Source organism: Podarcis gaigeae (genome assembly GCF_964106915.1).
Source record: "Podarcis gaigeae genome assembly, chromosome: 6".
Classification (NCBI taxonomy): domain Eukaryota; kingdom Metazoa; phylum Chordata; class Lepidosauria; order Squamata; family Lacertidae; genus Podarcis; species Podarcis gaigeae.
In genome coordinates this window covers 37,366,275-37,392,518 of record NC_139682.1, presented here as the reverse complement: position 1 = coordinate 37,392,518, position 26,244 = coordinate 37,366,275, and the positions used below count along the sequence as shown (strand labels likewise).

Below are 26,244 nucleotides of genomic sequence, written 5' to 3'. Positions count from 1 at the left end.
TTAGTAGCAAACTCCTATTTGCTTTTGTATAGTGTGTCAAATGGCCCTTAGGTCTTCTACAAAAACCTGTGAAGAGACCCTTGGCTCCAAGGGATTCTGTAAATCTCAGGTGCTTCTGAATTGTTGGTGCCCTGATGTGCCTGTTATTCTAACAGTCAGTTCATCTGAGATACTTGCTTTCCATGCAAGCAAACCCTGAACATCCTTGGGCACTTTGACAAACCTAACAAGCAAGATCCGTTTGCAGGGGACAAACAAAAGTGGCTCCAATATGGAGCAATACAGAAGAAATTACAGACTTGACCAACTTAAATTGTCGTCTTGATAGCTATCTGATCCAAGATACCCATTTAAGCAGTGACTCATGGATTTTTACATAAACTCATGGAGTTCTGCCCATTACCCTCAAGGTGATGGGGTTCGCAGCCACACCTTCAAAACAATGTGTGGTTTGTTTGCCTTTTGTTGCTAACTTGCTTCTCTTTCTTGTTTCAGGTGAAGTGGATGGCATCTATTATGGGGATAATCGCTTTGCTTCAGTGACAGATTCTGGAACAGCAACACTTAAGCCTCGTCCAAGAGTCCGACCTTTGTTGACTTTCTTACCTCTTGTGAGTATTTGCTATGTGTAGCAGGTTGGTTTGGCTTTAGTTTGTATGGTATATATGGAACGCAGATGCCATTTTGCTTCTATAAAATGAGACGCAATGTAAGACAGAGGCGGGCAGAAGGTAGTTTGGGGTCCATTGCTAGTTTGGGGGTGACTTTCAGTAGATCTGATGGGGGGCACTTTGAGTGGTGCCCTGTGCCCCTGAGGTTTGGTCAGCAGGCCCACACTAAAATGGAGAGGGGACAGCCATGTACAACACCTTGAGCTCCTTGGCTGTGTGGTAAACATTTTTGAGTAGGATGCAGTCAGCCAGCTTACTAGGTGCTTACATGTACACTGTGGAAAAGTTACCACTTATTAAATGATTGCTGTGTCTACTTATGCTCACCAGCACTCTGATCCAGTAAAAGCTGTTACCTAATGTTCTTCTTCAGATGGTAGGACATGGGCTTAAAAGGCTATCATGAGTGGAGAAATTTAAGTCACTGCAAACGACGTAGTATCCATACATTCCCAACTTATCTCTCAAAAGAGAGAGAGGAAAAAAACACAAATGAAAAGTAGAACTGATGGAGAACTTCCTGGTGATGGTGCCCAAGGCAGAAAAGGCTTAGATGAGGTACAGGGAACATTCTCAGCATACATTCAACTCGTTCTCAACTTGGTTGACTGGATCTGCACCTTTCATGCAAATGCAATGGAAATCATTTTGGGCCTATTGCTTTGTATGCATGTTGAAGTTTTCCCTGTTGGTTGTGTCACAGCCTGGTAATCTTGACTTCAGTGACGCCTCAAATTAATCAAATGAATGACTAATAGAAGTGGGGTGGGGGGAGAAGGAAAAAGCATAGAAGAAGGAGGAAGTGTGAGCAAGGATGCTAATTCTGTAGCTGAAATGGCAAAATGAATTCAGGGTTTCTTAAGCTGGACCTGTGGAGACAGTATGGGGCCATGGGTGCCAGTCCCATCACCCCTTCAACTTTGACGGTCTCGCATTGAGTGGGAAGGTCTGAAGAAGTATGTATGTATGTTCTGCTGAACACCATTACAATCCTCCACGACTCCATGAATACAATTTAAGAACTGTAGTCATCCCTCAATTTGAGTAATGATCATGCAGTGCATACTGTATGCTGAATGTTCCCTAAGGAGTAAGAGTGCTACTCTCTGAAGTTTACTTTTATCCAAGTGTGGAAAGGAGAAACTTTATGGACTATATGGATTCTATGATTCTTCTTCAGTGCAAAAAGTAAATTCAGAACTTGGCACTGGGTACAGAATTTGGTGTGCTTTCCCTTTTGAAACCCTCCTCCCCCATTTTTTCTTAATTTTCATAATTTATACAGGTCTTGACATGATAGTTCCTTTATGCTGAATTCTATATTTTTAAAATATGCAAACTGCACAGCCTATGTGATTAATTGGCTGTTCCACTTCATTTGCTCTTTTTAACAATACTTTGGGGAACACAATCCCAGGGGTTGCTTGGTTTGTATTGTACTCATTTAATTTGTGTTGGGCACCAGCATTAGATTTGCTGCTTCTGGAACCATGGCAACAAGAAGCAGCTGGAAATAGCATACAGTATCTTATTTCAGAGACAAATATTTAAGATAAATCAAGCAGAAATGCTGTGTGGTACTAAGTTTGCTATAGTTAAGTTGGCTGTTGGAGGGAGCAGACCAACAAATGCATTTTCCTAGTGAAATTTTAGTCTCAGTTGCCTCTTTAGCTAACCAACCAGACAGACGTGGGTATCAGAAAGGGTTAGTTAGTGCTGGAGACCATTTAATTGTTGAGTGACTTATCCCTCTGAGACCCATTAATTCCACTTGTCTTCAAAGACCACATTAATACCACACTTTAAAGCACTATGATACTGTTTTAAACATTCATGGCTTCACCCAAAGAATTCTAGGAGCTGTAGTTTAAGGGTGTTGAGAGTTGTTAGGAGGCCCCTATTCTCCTCCCAGAGCTACAATTTCCAGAGCTCCCTAGGAAGGGTGAAACCATTCTGTGAACTGTAGCTCTGTGAGAGGTGTAAGGTCTAACAACTCTCAGCACCCTTAAGAAACCACAGCTTCCAGAATTCTTCGGGGGAAACCCTGACTAATTAATGTGGTAGCATAGTGCTTTAAATCATAGTGCATGGTGAGAATGTGGCCTAAGATGAGACCCATTAATTCCCCTTGCCCCTCTAAGATGAGACCCGTTAACTGTTGACATTCTGAAAGCTCAGAGACAGCAAGAGAGTTTCCATCTGCTGCAAAGCCTCCTGCCCTTTTGCTCAAGCAGTCTCTTCTCCCACCCTTCTCTTCAGTTCTGCTGACTACAGCAAGTACAAGAGAAGAGGCTGGGAAAGCACCACTTCTGCATATTATCCTGATAACACCAGGTTTTAAAACTGGTAGGCAAATAGCATGTTTATGATAAGAAAGTCTGTGCCTGTGTGGCTTTGCAGTAATAGACAGAAGGCCAAGATGGGTCAGATAATTTTGTGTGTGCATGTGTGTATCAGATTTATCAACTGTTCCCAGCCAGAAGCTGTCGATAATATAAAATGGGATAAAGAACCAATGATTCAGACTCGAAAAATAAGATTAAACACAAAAATACAGACTCTAAGACTGAGCAAATCTTGGAAATAGTTTTATTGTTTTAGAACTATTTCTAAGATTTGCTCAATTAATATTCCATAAATGACTAGGTAAAGGAAAATCAGCATAAACTCCTTCGGTAGTTGGCTAAATACCAAGATACTAGCTGCCTGTATAATTTCTTCTAGAGGAGATTCCCATGATTTTGGAAAAGTTCATGTCCGGGGGGAAATGTATCCTTACTAAATTGGGGTGGCTTCACATGCAGTTTTGAATTTCTTATGCTCTTTGCAGTGCTTATCTCCATGCAGAGAGGCACACATACTAAGCAGAATCCCACACCTCTTTTTCATTATGTGATTTGCCAGTGTCATCTTCAGCTATGCTCTGCTAAAAACAAACCTGATATCCTGCATCACATATGTGCCTCTTGAAGTAGTGGGAACAGCATTTCTCTGGAACTGTTATCCAGAATTGCTCTTAATCCCGTTCAAAGGCAATCTCTACTAAGGGCTGGTGGATCCCAAATGCATGTCCATCACTTGATAACTGCAGCATGTGTGAAAGGCCTGGCAAAGATCAAACGCCCCCAAGTTGGACAGGCATAATGCTTTTCCATGAAGTCAGTTTGCACATCCAGCTGCAAGTCAAGTGGTGCATTTCGTGATATGAAGACAGGATGCCTTGAATGTTCACTTCCAGTTCCTAATGCCTACCAGACAGACATGTGTTTCACTGGCTTCTGTTCCTTCTTTTGTTTCTTTAACTGAATTGTCCATTGAATAACTGCAATACCAAGAAGTGGTGCTGACTAGAGAAAGGGCATGGGAAGGCATTATTAGAAGTCAGTGACATTGAACAGATGGCTCCAAAGGCATCATTAAGTGGGAGGGAATATCATGGCTCAGGTGTCATTTAGGAAATAAATGAATGAACTCTGAGGATGCCTCACATAATGCTGCTGAATGAAATGGAAATATTTCAGCATACATTTTGGGGTGAATTCATGCATGCATTTCACTTGGGGACTGCCCACATGTTTACACTGTTGTGGAGAGAAACCACAACTGTTTCCCTTACAAGCATTGTCATGAAATAGATCCATGTTTGCTACATCAGAACTTACACTAAAGTGTAAGGGTAAAGTGATAAAGAAATTATGAGACCTTTTTTTTTGGTAGAAGAGCACTGGATTTTGAATCACATAGATTTGACTAATTGTTTTGATGGGGGGGGGCAGTCCCTGAGCTCTAAACTACATCAACACAATTCCTTTCCCGCTTCCTGCAGTCTTTAGCTAGTTGGGTGGGAAGCTTCAGGGTCACACATCAATGCAAAGGTGGGGACAACAAGAACCATTTGTTCTTTCTGGGCTTCCTGTGGAACCCTGAAAAGGTGGTATGCATCTTCCCCCAATAGTGAAATCTGCAGGCAAGTGCATATAACAAATGTTCATTTTAAAAAAGCAAAGAAAAACAGCTTGGGGATGATCCAGTTTTGCCTACAGGAGTGGCAGAGGGAAGGAGTGCTTAACTCCTGTCCTGCTGTCCATTTTTCTACCCAAAAGCTCCCTGCCCAACTATACTGCTCCCCACTACCTGGGAGGGATCTAGATCTGTTTTGATAAAGGTAGGAAAGCAAATGGGGGATTTTGAACAGGAAGATGAGTGGTAGGAAGCAGCTAAGGTTGCTGTTACTTTACTCAAATGGTTTCCCCAGGCTACTTTCCACTTTCAAAATAAAAACGCTGGGACTTCATTATGTATATTTTAATATAGTGTTGTTGTTTGCCCTTGAAGCTCAATTTATCTCACTCTGGGAAAGATGTGAGCTGCGAATGTTTCTGACCTATTCACCCTGGTGTGGAACAAAATAGCAGCCTCCTCCCATTGGGCCCAGAGATATGGGAGTGATGAGAAACACTCCAGCAGCTCCCATGCTGCTGAGGTAACATAAAATTATCCTAGTGTGGTTGCTTGAAGGCAAAGAGGACATCATCCTCAATTAACTAGGAAGCTTATGTGCACGCCCAGCGTAATTTGAAAACACTTTTCCACCACCGTTGCCAGAAGACAAGGTGGCCAACCAAGTGTTTCGGTGACGTGGACAAGTGTGGCAGGCATGAGACTATTCATCCTGGGCAGCAGAAAAGACTAAGACTGGCTTTGCTCAGGGAAAATGACAATCCTTCCCTTTCTCCATATGCCAAACCCTGCATTTTATCATCACAACAATCTTGTGGGATAGGTTAGGTGAAAGAGGTTGACTGTTCTAGGCAGTGGCGTAGCGTGGGGGGTGCAGGGGGGGGCTGGCCGCACCGGGCGCAACATCTGGGGGTTAGGGTTAGGGGGTGCAAATCCACAGGTTAGGGGGCGCAAATCCATGGGTTAGGGGATGCAAATTACTTGCCTTGCCCCGGGTGCTGACAAACACGCTACGCCACTGGTTCTAGGGGAACTGTAGTGTAATTCTATGCATGTTTACTCAAAAGTCACTGTGTTCAGTCACTGGTAAGTGTGTTTAGGATTGCAGCTGTAGTAAATAAGCTACACAAATAAATAATAAGCCCTGTGACCCACTGCTTTCCCTTGGAAAACTCGCTCTTTAGCACTAAATTGGACCAAATGGCAATCCACAGAAAACCTGATTTGTTCCAATTTGATGCTAAAGAGCAGGTTTCCATGAGGGAAAGTGACAGTGGAAGTATGGATAAGCTGTAAGCGGATGGTGCCGTCAGGCAGTGCCACCACCTGGATTGGCTGAAAGTAAGAAGGCCGGCAAGTGAGCGCTGGCTGAGGGCAAACTGAGGTTGGTGGAGCAGTGCCCCATTCACTCTAATGGACCAGTCCGCACTGGTTTCAGGCAGATGCTATTCTTGTGAGCATGTATCTGGAACTCCACAGAGATTAAAAGGAAGAGAAAATCCCACAGAGACATTTTTGATGCATCTGTCCTCTGACCCACCCTTCCAGAAGATGCTTTTCTTTACAAAGAATGGCCATGTAGCTTCATTTCATGCATTTTTATGTAATGTGTAGTTAGGCTCTTCAGCACTGGGTTAAAGGGATAAATGAGCCTAAAAAATGAAGTACGTGAGCCCAAGCCCATGTCTTCAGCCATGTATAAATCTGAAACTTTCAAAGCCCAAGCCTTTCCTTTAGACAGACATTGAGAGCTGTGCAATTCTGTCTCAGAAAGGAATGAGGGTTTGTCCAGCTGCCATGGATGTAGGTATGAGTCAGTATTTGAACTGGCTTAAGAACTGTGTACACCCAGCATTGGATGGAAGCCCATCCATATTCCTTTGCTTTGAAAATAACCCCCTGTAAAACTAAAACTTCCTTGCCACGCCCTGTATTGAACTTGGCATGTGTCTCGCGCATGCCAAGTCTCTCACCTGTCTCACACATGCAGAGTGAAGCATCCAGGAAGCTTTTTTTTCATATTTTTGTGAGAAATGAATTGTGTTCTAAGCAATGTTTGCCGGAGCATGTCTTAGCCAGCATCCGTAGCTGCAGATTTGCACAGGGCCAGTCTGCTTCTCTTGGGTTCCCTTGTGCATATCAGTTTGCCTCATCTGTGCTCTGCTATCTCTTATGCCTGTCCCATCCCCCAGAGCCCCAACCTCTGCTCTGTAAATCAGATGAGGTGAAACCTGCTGACACATTGATTATTATTATTTAAATCTGCTCTCTCTCTCTCTCTCTCTCTTTTTTTAAGATGCAACAGCAACATCCTGCTAGTCTTTTGAAAATTTACTTGGGGCTTTTCACTGTCACTTTTGTGCCCTTTTAATATTGTTTTTAATAAAGCTTGAAAATGGGACTGTTTTTATAATTTCATTTTAAACTTTTTTGCCTTTGAGCCTTTCTGTTGAAGAGTACCCTAGGTATAAATAACTAACAAAATTAAGAACAACCCCTTGTCCCACTTTCTGCATATCCAGAGTTTCTCCTTCTACCGCTTTGCTCCAATTCAAGGAAGAAGAGTATATGTAAGAGGAAGCAATGATATAAAAACTAGATCGGAACTTGCCAGATTCTTTTTCTAAAAAGAAATAAGAGAAGGTAGTTACCTGCATTACAATTAAGTAAGCTAAGGTGGGAAGACTGATGCAGCAATAGGCCTATGCCGTAAAACGTTTAAAAACATTAAAAACAATGGAGCTAAAACCATAAAAACTTAACTAAAAGCTGGAGGGTTTGATTAATGCTGCCATCTTGTTTCTCCTCCCAGTTACTTGCATTAAGAATCTGGAAGCAGGGGACCTCATGGGTCTGCCTAGTTCAGTATTGCCTTCCATGACTAGCAGTTCTGTGTTTCAGGGAGGGAACATTCCTAGCTCTAGCTGAGAGAGGCTTTCTGCACGCAGGGCATGTGTTCTACCACCCCTGATAATTTGGCTCTTCCCCTCTACGGTAGTGATGGCCAAACAGTAGAACCAGCCAAAAAGATGGGTTTCAATGGCACCAGTGAAACTATGTGTGATCCAAGAATTGTGGCCTAGCATCCTTGAGTGCATGCCTTGGGTTGTATGCCACAGTCACATGGAACAGCAAGATGTCTTTAGGCCCATCTTGACACTTACGTTTGTGGACCACATGCTGATTTCTGTCTCATTTTCCTTTACAAAATGGCCCAAAGCAGCTGTGAATATTGCCTCTGAAACCTCATTCAGCAGGAAAAGTTACACTCTCTCTCAATAATAGTAAAACAAGACATCCAGTTCAAAAGACATCCCAAAGACACAGTGGAATATCACTGCCCACCAAAATGGCAGAAGGAGATGGAGCCAGGCAGGCAACATTTGGACAAGAGGAAGATTCTGCTGTCTTGGTCCATGACAGAATGGTCCCTGTCTCTTTTACACAGCCACCATACTTCCATGGAAAGAGGGGGTGCAGAGAATGCCTCTGATGGTTCATATGTGACAATGAGGGTCTTGTCCAAGGTGTATTCTACTCCCGAACATCCATCACATAGCTTTTCAGTATTGCTATTAGACTTGTCCCACAGAGGATGGTTGATGCATTGAATTGCTCATGATTTACATTCTCCAAGCTTGAAAAGCTGGTTTTAAGTCGCCCAGTGTTGTGAAAGTGACCCTTGATAAGTCAGATAAATGTAAGGGTAAGGCTGATCCTGCTACTACTGCTGACTCTTTATTTCACAGCACTCTCTAAAATATGAAGGTGACAAAGGGCTTACAAGACATATCCATGAGGAAATGACCAAATGATGAAGGAGGTGTATTTCTCAGTGGTCCCTAGAGAGCAGCTCCGTGCCAGGGATCATACTTTTCAGCTGAATTACCTAAAACCCAATTATTATTTTTTAAGCTTTTCATGGTGATCACTTGCTCTGTTGTTGCTGAGTGGCTCTTTCTTTCTTTCTTTCTTTCTTTCTTTCTTTCTTTCTTTCTTTCTTTCTTTCTTTCTTTGGCACTTCCAGACTGTTGGGATTGAGTTTCATCATGGAAGAAAGGTGGACTAAATTAATAAAACAAATACAAAAGCACTCTATATGCAGTGAACAGCCTTCCTTGGCACAGCCCACAATGTTTTAATGGAGCCAAGTTTAACTGTTCCCATTGCTAGATGGGGGGTGGGGACCCATCAAACAAATCTCAACCTTGGCCTGGAATAATGCTTGTTAAATATTAGCAGAATCTCTTAAGGTTAGCTTGAGAATTTGAAGTATTTGTGTGTTCAAATGTGTGTGCGTGTGCCACACTTGGAATTGTGAAATCAAGGGTCATATTTCACTGTACAATCAATAACCTTTTGTATGGGACTTCAGGTTATTTTTCAGCAAGCTTTTATTTATTGTACTGTTGCAGACTTGTGGTTTGTATCATAACTTTCCTGTACTTTGGAGTGAAAAGAAGCTTAATTCCTGAGTATCCAGAGTTTCTTTCTTTTTAAAGAGAAATCCAAGGAATATTTTAGGTTTGGATTAAAGTGACACCCATGGTTTACAATAACAACATTAGTTCTTGCAGCATCTTAAGGACTAACAAATATATTGAAGCATAAACATTCATGGGCCAGAGGCCACTTCGTCAGGGGCATGTTGGTCTCTATAATGTAGGATAGAGACAATGTGATGTTCTAGAATAAAAGTTAGCCCTTTGAAATAATGCACATGCGACATCTGTGCTTAATCCAAACAGCTTTGTCATGTTTCTAGTCCTTGTGGTTGCTGAAATTAGAAATGTGGTAGAATTATACACGTGCAAAGCAACAATTCCCAAATACAGGCATAATTTTACAGCATAAAAAGGAATCCAAATAGAAGGTCCTAGTGTAATAATAGATAACAAAGGAGAAGAGACTAAAGCATGGATGCCAGCAGAATTTTTTTCAGTTCAACACTATAAACAATCATTCATAACTAGCACCACAGCATGTCTACTATTTCTGGTAGATCTGGTGACCGAACAGCGTTGAGACCTGGGTAGACCTGGCCTCTGAGAAACATGTTTTTCAGGTCTATCATCTTTCTTGTTTCTCAACAGTTAGACATGCTGTCCATCTATGAGTCGATCTGACATCCAGATGATGCCTTTCCATTCACAGCTGAAACTTTCAGTTCTTTTCCTCCTTCCCTTCAGCCCTTCCAGCCCTTAATTAATTGTCCAGTTAATACAATCAACTGCACTACACTACCCTTTAAAAAAAAAAGCACACCAGAATTTAAAATAACAATACTCGTTTACACTTCAGGGCTTTTACACACTGCTCTTCTCTCTCCTCTCCTTCAAGCAGAATGAGTATAATAACACTGGGTTACTTTGCAAGGCTGGCACAATAATCCACATTCTCTCTGACACAGCTCCACCTTCTGTAATATGGGTAAAATAATCATGGATTTTGAAGTGGTTTGCCCATCGTTGTAAGCCAGAGTTATGCTGGCATGTTATGCTGGCTCCTGCAAAGGAGCTCACACTCACCTAGCTCCTCACCAGGCTAAAAAGCACACGAGAGCAGCAGCTATGTCAAGATCTGGCTTAGTGGGCCATCTGAACCCAGGATCATCATCAAGGTCTCTCTTCTTTAACAACAACCTGCAACCATAAGACAGATTCACGTGTTTGTGCTTGGTCATGTGCTTGGCTAAGCATTGTATGTATCTGTATTGGTAAAATAGGTTGTTTTTTTAAAAAAAATACAAACTCAGTGATGGGAAACCTCTCTCTCTTTTTTACATTTCTTTTGGCATGAAATAAGACTTAGATTAGAAATATTGTGCCTTTCCTGCTACCTTCTGCTTTGGAACAGAAACACAACCTTCCAATCACAGCTTCTTTTATCATTTTCAATTCATTATTCTTATTCTTATTAAAAGCTATACCTCATCTTTTTCCTCTAAGGTGCTCAAGGTGGCAACATGGTTCTCCTTCTCCCCTTTTTATCCTTACAAAATCCCTGTAAGGTAGGACTTGAACTCTGGTCACCCAGGCCCTAGTGGCTTATGCTAACCACTACACCACATTGATTCTCTTCAATGAGGAAGTACTTCAATCCATAAGGTGCCAGCTAGAGCAAAGGACTGGCTGATGCTTTACTTCTTAATTTCAGTGGTGCCACACTCACCACACTGAACGTGTGTGTGTGTGTGTGTGTGTGTGTGTATTAGCACTGCAGCAGCCAGCATAATAGAGATCATCAGCATCCCCATATCTGAAGAAGTATGCATGCACATGAAAGCTCATACCAATAACAAACTTAGTTGGCCTCTAAGGTGCTACTGGAAGGATTTTTTAAATTTTTTTTTGACTACAGCAGACCAACACCTGTAACTAGCATCCCCATGTCGGTGTGAGATGTTCCGATTTGGTGTGTCTGACACTTGCAAACAACTTTACATGAGAATTGACTGATTGGGGCCACTGGAAAAGGTAATTGAAACCAGAAGCAGGAAGTGTGGTGTTGGTTTTGGGGTGAGAATGGACGAGGATCAAAGCATCATTGGGCACTTGGTTGAGAGGCACACCGTATACAATCGACTCTGCTAACAGCTCCAGACTCTTCCCAACTTTGAAGCCAGAGGCATTTCAGAGCTGCAGGATTTCCTTAAAGTAGGGAAGTAATGCTTCTCAAGCCCTCTAGTCACTGTGAGACGAACCCAATCCTGCTATTCGTGTTCCTCTGTCCCTAAAAAATGTATAGCATGGGCCTAAGCAGGTTAGACATGCGGGTGAGACAGGTTCGGAGGTGTGTGCCAAGTGAATCAACTTTAGGCTTAATAATAGTTTCAGGTACATGAATACAGAAATGGTAGGTAGCCTTAAAATATAATGAAAGACAGAGGGTTAGCTTTGGTCTGTGACAGACATATGGGGAATGAGGGCAAAAGCTGAAATTGGTTTAAAAGAGATGATTTCAGGATAGGGTGGTTCCACAGCAGAGAGCAGGGCAATGGGAATGAGGAATTATGTGCACATTTTCGTAACACCTAAGACATTGAAATTACTAACTTTTTAAAATGATAAAACAAATGAATGTTTTCAAGTTTTATTTACAAAGCTAGTAAAGTTTTAAAATATGCACATCTTCAGAGCATGCAATTAACACTGTGAAATTGAGACTACCAGATTAGATTTAAAAACAATACTTGCAACAATTTATTACTGGTAACTGTTTTCATTCTGCTTCCACATTATTTGCACGCCTGCATAGGTTAGAAGGAAACCTTTCCTCAGTTCAAGGTCTTTGGCCACACAGCTATTTCATTGGTTAGTAGGTTGTGGCAGGATACCATGATGTTTGTTCTGGTCTTCATCAATTGGTATAGCTCATTGCTTTACCAAAAAAGAAAGAGAGAGAAGGGAGGTTGTCACAATTTATCTGCTCTTTGACATTCTGGTTTGAGTTGTACAGGGTGGTGTGTCTTTGGTTGCAGTCTCCTTGAATGATGAAAACTGCTCAGTGAAAAGCACAGATTTTTGGCTTAATAATTACCAAAGGGTGTATGCATAGCAAAGCAGTTAAAAACACTCGAAATGAAGCAGAGCATTTTAATGTCGCCAGTAAGAATTCCCATTTCCTCATTATTTGTAAGAACACCCAGTGTTAAAAGAATGCATGAGATGATGTAGAGTAAAAGCATTTTAGTGAAAAGCATCATAAGAGCACTTCTTGTTTTCCTTGAAACAGGTGCATTGCACTTAAGATGACCAAAAAAGAGGACAGGACAGAACAGTACAAAGATTTGCATAGTGTTTACATGTTAATTCATAAGTGCACATTTAGAAATAATTACTATAATTTAAATTCAAATAAAATACACCTCATCATAGAGACATGGTGACCCATGTTCTTGCTGGGGCTTCTTTCTGGGTGCTAAATGTTGATGGGCATCATTAAGACCTCTGCTGCTCTCTCTTCTTAGAGTTCTCAGTCTTTCAACAGGACTTTGATCAGACAGTCCCTCAAATAGAGAACACCCTCAAATAGAGGCCTTCTGCTAGCCTTTCACATAGAGATTGATCTTCTGTAAAGAAGGACACAGGGCTTTTTTCAGCTGGAACTTACCAGGACTCAGTTCCAGCACCTCTCAGGTGGGCGCCATTGCCATTATAAGAGAACAAGGGAGGTGTTCGTGGTGCATTTTCTAGAAGGACATGTGGTCACCCCATATAATGCTTCTATGTACTGGTCCCTCTCTGGTTCACACAAATGACCAGGGAACATGGTAGGATGAAGTGGCAGCTTGTGCAACATGCAAAGGTGGACTTTCTATGATGGGCGCAAGTGTCTCCAAGAGGGAAAGGCACCTGCATTCTCCAGGCACACTTCCGGCATTTTCAGCTGTGTAATTGTGCTGAACTTGGTGCACCGAGGGACGCAGGTGGCGCTGTGGGCTAAAGCCTCAGCGCCTAGGACTTGCCGATCGAAAGGTCGGCGGTTCGAATCCCTGCGGCGGGGTGCGCTCCCACTGCTCGGTCCCAGCGCCTGCCAACCTAGCAGTTCGAAAGCACCTCCGGGTGCAAGTAGATAGATAGGGACCGCTTACCAGCGGGAAGGTAAACGGCGTTTCCGTGTGCGGCTCTGGCTCGCCAGAGCAGCGATGTCACGCTGGCCACGTGACCCGGAAGTGTCTCCGGACAGCGCTGGCCCCTGGCCTCTTGAGTGAGATGGGCGCACAACCCTAGAGTCTGTCAAGACTGGCCCGTACGGGCAGGGGTACCTTTACCTTTACCTTTACCTGGTGCACCGAAAGCTACATTACATATACAGTGGTACCTCGGGTTACATACGCTTGAGGTTACATACGCTTGAGGTTACAGACTCCGCTAACCCAGAAATAGTGCTTCAAGTTAAGAACTTTGCTTTAGGATGAGAACAGAAATTGTGCTCCAGCGGCGTGGCAGCAGCAGGAGGCACCGACAGTTAAAGTGGTGCTTCAGGTTAAGAACAGTTTCAGGTTAAGTACGGACCTCCAGAATGAATTAAGTACTTAACCCGAGGTACCACTGTATGTCTTAAAAATAATGTGGGTGCTTAAAGATTTTCCAGATTATGTTTGCACCTGGAACGGCTTCATTTCTGATATGATGTTTTTAGCTGTGCCTATGTAGTAAAATGAAGACTCTTGCCTTGATCAACTCATGTTTGCAAACACTGTGGAGTATGTTGCCCCATGACTAGTAGTGGGGCAACTATAATACAGGGGTAGGGAACTCATGTCAGGGAAGTGAGTGGCGCTGTGGTCTAAACCACAGAGCCTCTTGGGCTTGCCAATCAGAAGGTCGGCAGTTCGAATCCCCGCAACGGGGTGAGCTCCCGTTGCTCGGTCCCTGCTCCTGCCAACCTAGCAGTTCAAAAGCATGCCAAAAAGTGCAAGTAGATAAATAGGTACCGCTCTGGTGGGAAGGTAAACGGCTATTCTGTCTGCTGCTCTGGTTTTGGTGTTCCATTGCACCAGAAGCAGCTTAGTCATGCTGGCCACCTGACCCGGAAAAACTGTCTGCGGACAAAGGCAGCTCCCTCGGCCTGAAAAGCAAGATGAGCGTCGCAACCCCAGAGTCATCTGCGACTGGACTTAACTGTCAGGGGTCCTTTACCTTTACCTTTAGGGAACCCATGGTCCTCTAGATGTTGTCATACTGCAGCCCCCATCATCAGTGATTGTTGGCCATTCTGGCTGTGGGTGATGGGAGTGGGAATCCAACAACATCTGCAGGGTCCCAATTTCATATGTGAATTAAACCGCTGAAGGAATGGTGTTGATGCAGATTCATTGCACTTGGGTGGGGCAGAAACTCAGTGCTACTAAATAAATCACTGTCCCCAAAAGAAGGAAGCATGACTTCAACTCCCGACACTGACCTCCCTGTAATTTAGATGCATTAGTGTAGGCTCAGAGAGTAGCAGAAGCATTAAATGCCTTTTTTTGTGGAATGATGGCAATAGTGAATCACTAGTGGAGAGGCGAGTTGAGTCCAATTCCATGGGGCTGGATTCCAGCAGAATCCCTTGTTCAGCATTCTGGACTGCTAAGATGGCTTTCAGGGAAAGAGCAGAGGAAGGTGGGTGTCCAGTATAGCCTAATATTATCTTTCACAAGCATTGCAGGTGATCAGGCTTAGCATCCTGAGCCAAGCCACATCTGCGGTGCAGGAAGGTTCGCCTGACACCTTCATTATATGCCTTTAGGCACCGGGCAATAATGTTCCACTTTGGCCGGTTGACATTCAATGCCCTTTTAAAATGTGTTGGGACAGGGGTTATTGGGTTGTTTTTGTTTTTATTTTAATTATATATTTTGTGTTTTTATCCTGTGAATGGCCCTGAGACCTGCGGGTATACGGCAGTAAAATTATTATTATTATTATTATTATTATTATTATTATTATTATTAATTATTATTATTATTATTATTATTATTATTATTAATTGTCATAAAGAGCAGAGGGGAAAACCCAGGCCAACTGCGAACTCTGCTTTGAGCTTTGCAAGGGAGCAGCCTGCAAAGAGGGAACATGGCCATTTTGTAAAAGGTCCCCTTTTGACTTGTGAACAGAGCACATCTGGGAACCAACTTAGCATATTTCAGATCAATATATGAATCTGTTCATTTTGGACTAGTGCTGGAGAACCTGTGGGCCAGATCAGGCCTGCCAACCAGGGGTCAGCAAACTTTTTCAGCAGGGGGCTGGTCCACTGTCCCTCAGACCTTGTGGGGGGCCGGACTATATTTTGAAGGGGGGGGGGAATGAACGAATTCCTATGCCCCACAAATAACCCAGAGATGCATTTTAAATAAAAGCAGATATTCTACTCATGTAAAAACACGCTGATTCCCAGACCGTCCGCTGGCCAGATTTAGAAGGCGATTGGGCCGGATCTGGCCCCTGCGCCTTAGTTTGCCTAGCCATGCCTTATAGCACACCAGTCCCAGACCTGAATTTCCTTTTTCTCTGATGGGAAACTTGAAAAGACTTCCTGAGATTAGAGCAGGGGAATTCAAAAGGCTTTGCTCCCAGCTGGGAAATTGGGAGACAGATTGCTTCCTGTACCCATGTGCTGTATGTATGTAGCTGGGCTGAGCGTGTGAGCCATATGTATGTCTGCATGAGCATATATGTACTGTGTGCGTTAGAGACATTCGGCCCTCTGAGGGATGTCTATCCTGCAATGTGGTCCTTCCGCTGAGAAAGTTTAGCCACCCCTCCTTCAGGTCCTTTTCTTCAGTATTTTGCCATGTTGCTTAATGCTTAGCAATACACCAATAAGCAATTTACAAATATTTGCAGTGCAAAATCAATAAATAACAAATGCCAAATAAATAATGAATTGCCAAAAGCCAGAGAACCATACATCAATGGAATTGACTCTTGTAATGCCAGGAGATGATAGATATAGATAGATAGATTCTGGTTTGCTTTGAAACTGAAGCCTGTTGTTTGCCATGTGCTTAAATCTCTGAATGTTTCTGCCTTCCACCAATTGTTGTTTATGGTCTTTGAAGTCTGTTTTCCCAACGTTTTTCAGAATGCTCAAGAGCCTCATGGAGTGGCTGTGCCAACGCCATCAGTACCAGAAGGCTTTGAGGAAAAAACAGCTCTAGGTAAGATGACAGTTCTTAAGATGACAGTTGTTAAATCAACAACTCCTGCTTTGCACATGTACACCATTCAATTCAGCTTGTCCCAGACCTTTGTACTGATTATCTTTTAACATCACTATTGACTTCCTTGCAAAGGCAGCACAATGACACACACTTTGGTACCGCATAGTCATAGGGACACAGAAGCTGGAGTCAGGTGATTGGTCCACCTACCTCAGTTTTCCCAGTAGTGATGTATGGAAGTGAGAGCTGGACCATAAAGAAGGCTGATCGCCAAAGAACTGATGCTTTTGAATTATGGTGCTGGAGGAGGCTCTTGAGAGTCCCATGGACTGCAAGAAGAACAAACCTATCCATTCTGAAGGAAATCAGCCCTGAGTGCTCACTGGAAGGACAGATGCTGAAGCTGAGGCTCCAGTACTTTGGCCACCTCATGAGAAGAGAAGACTCCCTGGAAAAGACCCTGATGTTGGGAAAGATTGAGGGCACAAGGAGAAGGGGACGACAGAGGACAAGATGGTTGGACAGTGTTCTCGAAGCTACAAACATGAGTTTGACCAAGCTGCGGGAGGCAGTGGAAGACAGGAGTGCCTGGCGTGCTCTGGTTCATGGGGTTACGAAGAGTCGGACACAACTAAACGACTAAACAACAAACAACCTCAGTGTTATTGTCAACAAAGACTTGCAGTGACTTTGCAGGATTTCAAGCAGGGTTCTCTCTCATGCTGGGGTTGAACCTGCAAAGCAAATGAGATACCAAAGCAATAATGAGCATTTTAATGTGGCATCCTGTTATTTTTTATAGCAGGACATTTTTAATGATCAATGAAAAACAAACCAGAAAGCACTTTACATTTATTTTAAAATATTCATCATTAGTTCAGTAGTTTCTGTTAGAACATGTTCCAGCTTGAGAACATGTCTGAGAACTTCTAGAAATCTATGCTGAACCTAAGTCCGACTCAGAGTAGACTCGCTGAAAGCAATGGACTTGAGTTACTCATGATGACTAACTTTTGTCCATTTGTTTCCATAGGCCTACCTGGAGTATCACTTGGTTGGATATCACCCAAAATATTTAGTGTTGCTAACAGGAAGACAGCTTGGCACCGAGTTAAGGGCAGCTATCATAAAGCTGAATCAACCTCTTCAAGAGCACGTTCAGCTAGTTTCTGCAGTCAGGCAGCCATGGCAATTATCAGACATATTTAAAAATATAAAGTTACTTCCCTGTTAATAATGTTTGCTACAGCTGCATATTCACTAGGAAACGGGAAAGTATTCGCCCTGCTTGTTTTGATATCAGCCCAGGAAAAGGCTGCCAGTCTTGCAGGCTCCAGTATCTGTTCCTGCATTGGGAGGAACATTTCCTGGACACCAGCTATGTGGAGTGCTGAATGTAGTTTCACAGAGCAGCTATTAGAAAAAACCATTAGATTCCCATTGAGATTGCTTTGCTGGTTGTTCTAGAAAATCCAAATGTAGCTGTTACAGTGGTAGATGAATGTTTCTGTTGGGTCACCACCCAGGCTACATGAATGGTATGTTGGGGGCTGTTTAAACCAGAGCATTGACAGATAGGTGCCAGAAAAGGAGCTAACCCCTCACCTGTGCCAGTCACCCTAGAATTAAAGCAGCGATGTTTCAAATTGGAAGGTGATCCAGCACCGGCAGCAAAAGAGCTAGGAAGAAGCAGTTTCAGGAGAAAACTGGCCATTCAAATGACTCCTGTGTTTCCATAATGTGTGGTTTTGCTCTGTAGCTCTAAACTAGATGTGACTTGCTCAGTGCATATTTGCATTTACTGTGCAGGTTTTTTAAAACTGCAGATAGCACTAGCTGGGGAAGGGTACTCCAAAGCAAACAGCATATTCAGTGGAAGGATCTTCCCCAAAACTGCAGCAGGGGACGATAGACTTCAACTCCCACTCCTCACCTTTTGCGGTCCCAATAATCAGCTCCCACCCCCTACAGCTGATCTTGTTTTCATTTGTACAAACCTGCTCAATTAGATGTAAATGTCCATTTAATGAACTACATCTTGTTTGGCCCTTACTCTGCCTCAGCAAAAGAAACAAGGCAGTTATCTAATCATCTGGGAGGTTGCATAGCTCGGTTGGTTACAGCGTGGTGCTTATAACACCATGGCTGCAGGTTTAATCCTCATATGGGGCAGCTGCATATTTCTGCATTGCAAGGGGTTGGACTAGATGATCCTCAGGGTCCCTTCCAACTCTATGATTGTATGATTTTTTTGATCCAGATGATTGAGCTCCCTCCAATTACCTGCGTAGACCTCCTTCGCATGCACAGGAGATTCTGAACCACATGTGAGCACACATGGTTCTCTGGAATGAGACAAGAACTGCTGTGTGGTTGCCATGTTACTGATAAAGTTTCCCTTTTGCATCTCCAACTTGTATCAGTTACAGAATCTGAAAGAGTTTCTGAAAAGTGATAAAAGCTATTTAGTTAGAAAAAACTGTCAGGGACCAAAGCAGTCTTCTCAGTTTCATGGAATTCCAAAACTTATCCAATGCCCTCCATCAGCACAAAAATTATCACTTGCATAACAGAACTCAGCCCCCGCTCCTCTCCCTGCACACACCCTGCATTAGGGGTGCCAACTTGAATAAAATATTGTGGGGGCCCAGGTAAACCCCACCCCACATAATCAATCACATGGCACAGTGTACACACACCATTTGAATGGGAATGCCCATCAACTTTGCGGGTGCTTGGCAACTTTGTGGGTGCTTATTGTGGAGGCCAAAGCCCCCAGGGCCCCTAGGAGTTGATTCCTATACCCTGCACCTTCCCCAAATTTGCTCTGAAGGGTTGGGAGGAACCCTGCCCCCCAGGGGTGGGGGAAGGGAGATCCAGTACGCAATTGCCAAGCCTTGTGCTGACAGAATGAAGGCTCACTCCTCCGATTGTGAGTGCCCTTTTGCAGGACCGCGCGCAGCACCCCCAAGCCACGTGAGACTTGCCAGCTGGTTGTGCTGGCCCTCCCCCCTGATGTTGCAGTTGTTGGGGGTTCCCACCAAACTCTGATTCAAATAATCCAATCAGTGGCTTTGGTGGAGGCGGGGCCAGCCGAGCGGACCGCGAGTGAGCAGGCTTCACTCTGGTCTGCTCAAGGTGAATAAAAGGGGGGCAAACAGAATGTGTTACTTAGAATGGAAGGAAACCAAAAGTAGAAACTATTATGAATGGACTTGTATGACTTTATGTCTGTTTCTTCTCTTTTCAGGGAAAGGGGGCCATGTTTAGGGAAGCTTTTAATGTTTAATAGGTTATTGTATTTTAGTGTTTTATTGGAAGCCGCCCAGAGTGGCTGGGTATAATTATGATGATGATGATGATGGTTATATGATTATTTTATTATTATTTATTATTATCCCCACCTACCCATCTTATTAAAGAGTTTCTCAGCATTGCCTCCCAGAAAAAATGCCTTAATGTTGACTAAAATGAGAGGCCACCTTAACACCACTGTATGTGTTGTTGTCTCCCCAGGACTAGCTTCTCAGATCAATGGCAATTACAGAAAGTACAATTCGGTTCTTGATCTGAGGCCCAAGGCATTTGAAGAGAACTACTTGGATGATGAATACATTCCACCACCACCACCTGTTCCCCCTCCTCCACCACCACCACCAACGGTTGACATACCACCACCTCCGATGGAAGTTCCACCTCCACCTCCCATGGAAGCTCCACCTCCACCTTCTGTGGAACCCCCGCCCCCACCCCCACCAATGGTGCCTCCACCCCCGCCACCTCTTCCAGGAATGCCAGCGTCATCTCCTTCATCCCTGGCTCCACCTTCATTCTCATATTCCAATTTGTCTTCCCCCAGTACTCCATCCCCACCAGACTTCATTCCTCCTACTCCTCCACCTCTGGCTTTTAGGGATGGCAAAGCCCCTCGTATGCCTCCCATTTCACCAGCACTTCACACCCCACCATTCTCCAATGGTGTGTCCAAATGGAAATCTGAGACTGTTCTGAACCTGAGGCAGCCCGAAACCATTTCCCCCAATCCGAACCTTGCTTCTCCAAGCACTCCCACCCATAAGGTGTCACTATTGCCACAATCCAGCCCAGAGCCTCACCTTACCTTTCCGAGGTCATTAAAAGTACCTCCCCCGACTCCCGTGAGAACGTCCTCTATATCCTCGGCAGAAAAAGAATCCAGCCCAAGAGATGAGCAGCTCCCCAAGTTGACTCCTCATAGCCGACCTGCCCTGCCATCTAACTTTACTGTACGAAGTGCAGCCACGGTTCACCCAGAGGGAGAAGTCGCAGGGAAAGCCACAGTGGAAAAGCCTTCCATGTTAACCACAGAGGCTGGAAGTTCAAAATGGACATCAGATTCTAATGGCTCCTCTGCCTCCCTGTTGAAGCATGAGGCACCCCCAGGCAAAGAAACAGATTCTTCGGACTGGGCATCCTCTGATGATGAAGACTGGAAGGAACGCAGCAACCTGGACAAGCTAAAGAATGAATTGTCTGCCCTGCTGTCCTCTTCGTGCAGAAAGGAAGACAGGCCACTAGACAGAACTATATCTCCCAAGACTAAAGCCAACGTTACCAATAGCAACCAAGTTGTTCCAGATGAACCAAAACAAGCTAGGCCTGCCATGAGAAGCCCAAAATCACCAGCGGTTACAGAAAGCGAAAGCAAAGGAATCAGGTCTGCTAATACACCTTCCATGGGCAAAGCATCCCCCAGTGATGCTGCCTCAACACTAGACAACAAATCCACCTCTGTGCAAGCAAACAGTGTTTTGAAATTCAAAGATGAACTGGAAGCCTTGTTGTCACCAACCAAGGACGGGGGGCCACCTTTGGCTTTTGCAAACCTAAGACATACTCCAGAACCAAAGAAACAAGTTACTCTTCAGTTTGGTGGCAGCCAGACCAATAGTGGTGAGCCTGGGCTTCCAAAACCCACAGCAAGTCCGAATACACCAAAGACGGAAGTGACAGAGAAAGAGCCTAAGATTCCTAGCACCTCTGCTGGCCACTCGGCAACTGACAACACTTGTAAACCCCCAGCCTCTCCTCTGAAACCAAAGAATGAACTCTTGGTTCCATCTGCACCTTCACCGGCCTCTTCTGGCACGGCCTCACCCCTACCAAATGCATCTCCTAACATGGATTTCTCTCTTTTCCAATACAAGATGCATAGGACGAGGTTCGGTTCCATTGACAGCCTGGCTTCTGCGAGTTCTTCCCAAACGACAGAAGATGGAACCACCAGCACAAATCATAATGAAAACCAAAGAGACTCAGCTGAGCGCAGGCCCTCAGAGACATCCACATCCTCTTGGAAGACAGAGAAAGTGAATAGTGAAGTTTTGGTTCACCCTGTTACAGGAGAAAAAGTAGAGAGGGGATCCCCAATGGCTCTCCTCTTAGCTGCACAACAGAGGGCCCAAAGAGGTAGATCTTCTGCCTCTGCATCCCGACAGAACAGCTACTTGTCAGAGAGGCCCCAGTTCAAGTTATCAGAGAAGTTGCACAGCAACAGCCAGTCAGAGACTGGGTCACCCACTATTTACTACAGTGACTCCAAGCCCAACTCTGTCACGATTGTACCAAAGTCTCCTCAAAAGGAATCACTTGCAGCCTCTGAAAACAAGCAGCGTAATGGAGCAAGTATACCTGACAGCAGTACCTTGGGCTTGTCAGAGGGGCAGAGGGATCAGAAGCCTCAGACATTTTCCAGTGCCTCAGAACAATGTGGGAATGTGCAGAAGGTCAAGGAGATGAATGTCTCCCAGAATCTTCCCTCATCAAACAGGCATGGGACTTCCATGTTAGTTCAAGGCCTCCTAAGTCACAGCAGGCAGGAAGCTCCCTTGCACTCTCTCACAGCACCCCAAAACCATGCCAATGACCACAACAATGAGGTGGAAGAGGGTTTTGATTATGAGATCATTCCCCCTCCACCCGAGTTCAGCAACGATGCCCAAGTGGTCCCAGACGATTCTTCAAAAGGGGAGGAGAACCACAAAGCCCTCAATATCCCAGGTGGCAACCAGGCCTCAAATAAGCAACCTAATTCCAACCCTTCAAGTTATAACTACAGTAACAGTTATTCCCTGACATCCAAATCAATTCTGGAAAACAGCATGAGACCCAGTGGATACAGTCACCATTACCCAGGTGGGAGCTACTCCTCCAGCTACCTCAGTTCCTATGACAACAGCCGTCCTCTGATCAAGAAGCGCCTCTATGTGACAGAGACGGATAGGTCGTATAGCCGGCCCACCATGTCTTCTCGCAGCATGAGCACACCCACCTCCTCCTACGGCCACAGTACAATGTCATACAACTCTCAGGCCGCGGAAGGGATGCGCCGGGCCAACTCCACTCACAGGAATGGTCCAAACAGCGCACAAGGGCGAAGGGTGTCCCTGGAATTACCTGGGAAGATGGTGACTTACAGTAATGCTGCTAGTGAAGCCATGTATAAAGGCCAGAACGGAGAGTACACTAGCAACACAGCAGCCGCTGGCAGGTATGTTCCACTTGCCATAAATGCAGGAATTGTAATGTGATCTGGGAGCTTCAAGGAAAGTGCTGCTGGCAAGGTGTAGGCATGCAGGCGACAACTATAAAATCCTCCAGTACGCACTGTCTAGTGTGGGGGTGGGGAAACCCTTTTCAAGCCAGGGGTTTCATACGCTTGCGGTGGGCAACCTTCCAGGGACCGCCTGCCAGTAGTGGGTGGGGGCAAGGGTTATGATTCCTATGTTTGTACAGTTGGCTCCACTCCAGCCATGTAAAACTTAGAAATGCTTATGTATGGCTCTGTGGACCCGATGCTCTCCACCCCCAACCTAGTAGATCCAGTCCTTTCCCCCTCTCTAGAGAAGAGTAGAAAATCCATGACGGGCCATTTTTTTATCACATTCTTCTCAGTACCCCACACAATACGTAACCGACTGTACTTTTGAATAAATACGGTATACTATCCATTGTTTCAACAGAAGTCTCATAAAATTCAATGAAAAAAGCAGAAGACCCAGTGGATCAGTTCATTCTATATTCCGTTCATACATCAGGTCCATACATGTATAAGTGTCTATTCCACCTGTCAGTTCCTAGAGTCCAATAATCCACATGAAGGGTTGTTACAGTTCCACAGAATCCTTTCACAGAGTCTAAGACAAGGACTTCTGGAATATTAGCCTTGTTTCTCCAGCTGACTCATGCAGAAGTGAAGCACCACTGCAAGTGCCAACAAAACCTCTTTTCTGAGCTTGTCGGTGGCAGCACTGGAGGGGGGAAACGGGACATTCTGGGATCAAAGTAATTCTGGGATGTCCCAGGAAAATCAGAACTCTTGAAGGGTATGTAGTCACAATACCAGATTTAGGTGAAGAGCAAGGAAAACTGCACATGTGAAGCACTTTTCCTCTTAAAATCAGCATGTCTGTTTGCCAAGGGTATTGACTGCATAGAAAACATTCAATCTGCATTGAGCTGGGGCTGAGCAAAAATCATTTTCTTACTTTCCCATCCCATATTGCTTCTCAGGACTTTGTATTATATTGTATAATTAATTATTTCCATTCATGTGGTGACATTTTTGTTTTTCTCCCTCCCCTCTTCAGATCCTCTCATGGAAATCAACAATATAGTGGAACTGCAAATACATTTACCGTCAGGCCTGGAGCACGACAACCCATTTCTTATTCATACCAAGGAGGTCTTCGATAAGGCATGTACGAGGAAGCTGTATCGTCTTGCACCAGCTTTGGCCAAGTTATAGGCCTCGTCCTCTCTGCTTTGTTCTGGCTCTTCCTTTGATAGCTGTAAAATGAGGCACAAGAGCCTGTCCTAGACTGAAAGTAGTCCAAGCGTCCGCTTGTAAATAGACTGTAAGTTATTAGGGACAAGGTAAGAATGAGTTCTAAGGGCTTCTGTGCAAAATGGATAAGGGGGCAAGTTATGCCACATAGCCACTCAGCAACCTTTGCTTAAAGCATTTAAGTAATTACATAGACTTCCTAGTGACTAGTGCCAGCTTGGCCTGTAGAAGATTATATCTAGACTAGCAGTTTATGGAAGAAATTTTCAGCACCATCTTCCTTCTTGAAGTGCATCTGACACTTCGAAGCAGCAAAGAAAGGATGGATGCCTTCATCCTAGTGGGAGGCAAGGAACAGAAGAGGAATCTAGCTGCAGAAAAGGAGAGCAGGAGCCAAGGTTAAGTGGGAGAGTTAAATGGCAGTGGCCCCAATAGGTATGTGGGGCCAAGAATTGAAATTTGAAGAGCCTAGTGGTTGGAAGAAGATGGCATAGTAGTAGGGAAGGGGAAGAAGGGTTTAGAGGGATAAAGCAGAAGAAAGCAAATAGATGAGAGGGACTAATGTTGCTTACTTTTTCTGGTAGCTGTGGCTTTAACACAGGAATGGAGAACCTGTGGTCCTCCTGGTCATGTTGGACTTCAGTTTCCATCATCTCTTACCATTGTAGCTGAAGTTGATGGGAGTTGGAAGTCAACAACCTCTGGAAGGCCATTAGTTCTTGGTCCCTGCTTTAATAACTCCACAAAAAGAGAAAAATTAAGCTGCTAGGATTTTTTTCCCATCACTGCATCTCCATGTCAGAAAAAGCCAAACTTACTGGATTTCCATTTGTCATGCAAGTACAAAAAACACAGGAACCTTGAGAGAAGTCTGCTAGCCTAGGAGGCATTGTCAGACCCAGGTGTTATTGAATCCATTGGAAATAATTGAGATTGCAACTTCTTCAGACAATTCTACAGGTAAATTTTTAGACTAGGGAGTTTAGCGTTTTGTATGACTCACCTCTAGAGACGAGAATGAGACTTCACAGCATTCACTAATACCCATACAATACAAATACAGAATATTAAGACAGTAAGAGTATTACTGTCACTTTAAAATGCAACTTGTTAATTGAATTTTGGGGAGAGGTTTTAATTAAGAAACTGCACCAGGATAAAATGAGTCGAAATGCCATATTTGCCAGGATGCAGTCTGGAGATCCTGTTTGTCTCCTTAAAAGAACAGTCACTGTGACCCCTGACCTGTGCCTCCATTGGTCCTTTCACCTTTGCCTTGCCTACTGTGGTGGAAAACTAATCACAGCAAGCAACAGGATATGGGCAGAAGAACAGAATGGGAGGCGTAAAAGGCTGTATCTTTCTTCTGCTGTCCTGGAATTTTTTTAAGGAGATTGGACCCATCTCCTTTGCAGTCTGAACATCTTACATACAAAGTGACAAAAGATGTCAAAGTGGGCACCAAACAGTTTGGTTTTAAGGTGTGTGTGTTTTAACATTATGGGGCATTAAAAACTTTAGGTGCTGGCACCTATAAAAATTAAATCCAAGTTATATATTGATGTATATCAAGGAAGCAATGCAGGTTTAAAGTTCAGCTCTGTAAATGTGAGACTTGCAGCCTGATCCTTTGAGTAAGTTTTATTGAGTCAATGAGATTTACTTCCAAAAAGCTAATTATGGGATTGCATTAACCCACTTTGGCTTGTTTGCCCATTTATGAGAGCTGTTCATTCTATGTGTTGAATTTGTTGGTCTGGTCTCTGTTTAATGGCTGACAAGTGTCATGTTTTTGTCAGTGATTACATGATAAACCTGGATATCTTATTCCTAAATTAGTCCCATGTTGACACATGCAGCAGCAGCGACTTTCAAGGCTGCAAAAAACAAAAAAAGAACCCCACCTCGCAAAAAAAATAATTGTGGATTGTGCAAGAAAACTATTACATACCCAATTATTATTATTTATTGAAGCTATTCCTCTTGGATAGCTTTTCACACTTGTAGATAATATCATAAACAATAAAATGTGCAGGGTGGCTAACGTACGACTATTGAATTCTATGGCTCTGTTCAAAGTCTGACTTAGCTGGATACCACTCATATAAATCTTGCTGATTTGGCCTGAGAACAAA

The 26,244-nt window shown here is 43.9% G+C and overlaps 1 protein-coding gene across 3 annotated transcripts in view; it reads left to right on the top strand.

Moving 5' to 3' along the window:
- Positions 1 to 26,244, top strand: part of LOC310847556 (uncharacterized protein C6orf132 homolog) — a 45,117-nt gene extending 18,873 nt beyond the window's left edge. For all 3 annotated transcript variants that reach the window (XM_083745403.1, XM_083745404.1, XM_083745402.1), the window contains exons 2-5: positions 496 to 611; positions 16,206 to 16,281; positions 19,801 to 22,813; positions 23,913 to 26,244. In XM_083745403.1, coding sequence (XP_083601529.1) covers positions 19,968 to 22,813; positions 23,913 to 24,018 — 2,952 coding nt within the window. In that variant the 5' untranslated portion in view covers positions 496 to 611; positions 16,206 to 16,281; positions 19,801 to 19,967 and the 3' untranslated portion in view covers positions 24,019 to 26,244. The remainder of the gene's footprint in view (positions 1 to 495; positions 612 to 16,205; positions 16,282 to 19,800; positions 22,814 to 23,912) is intronic.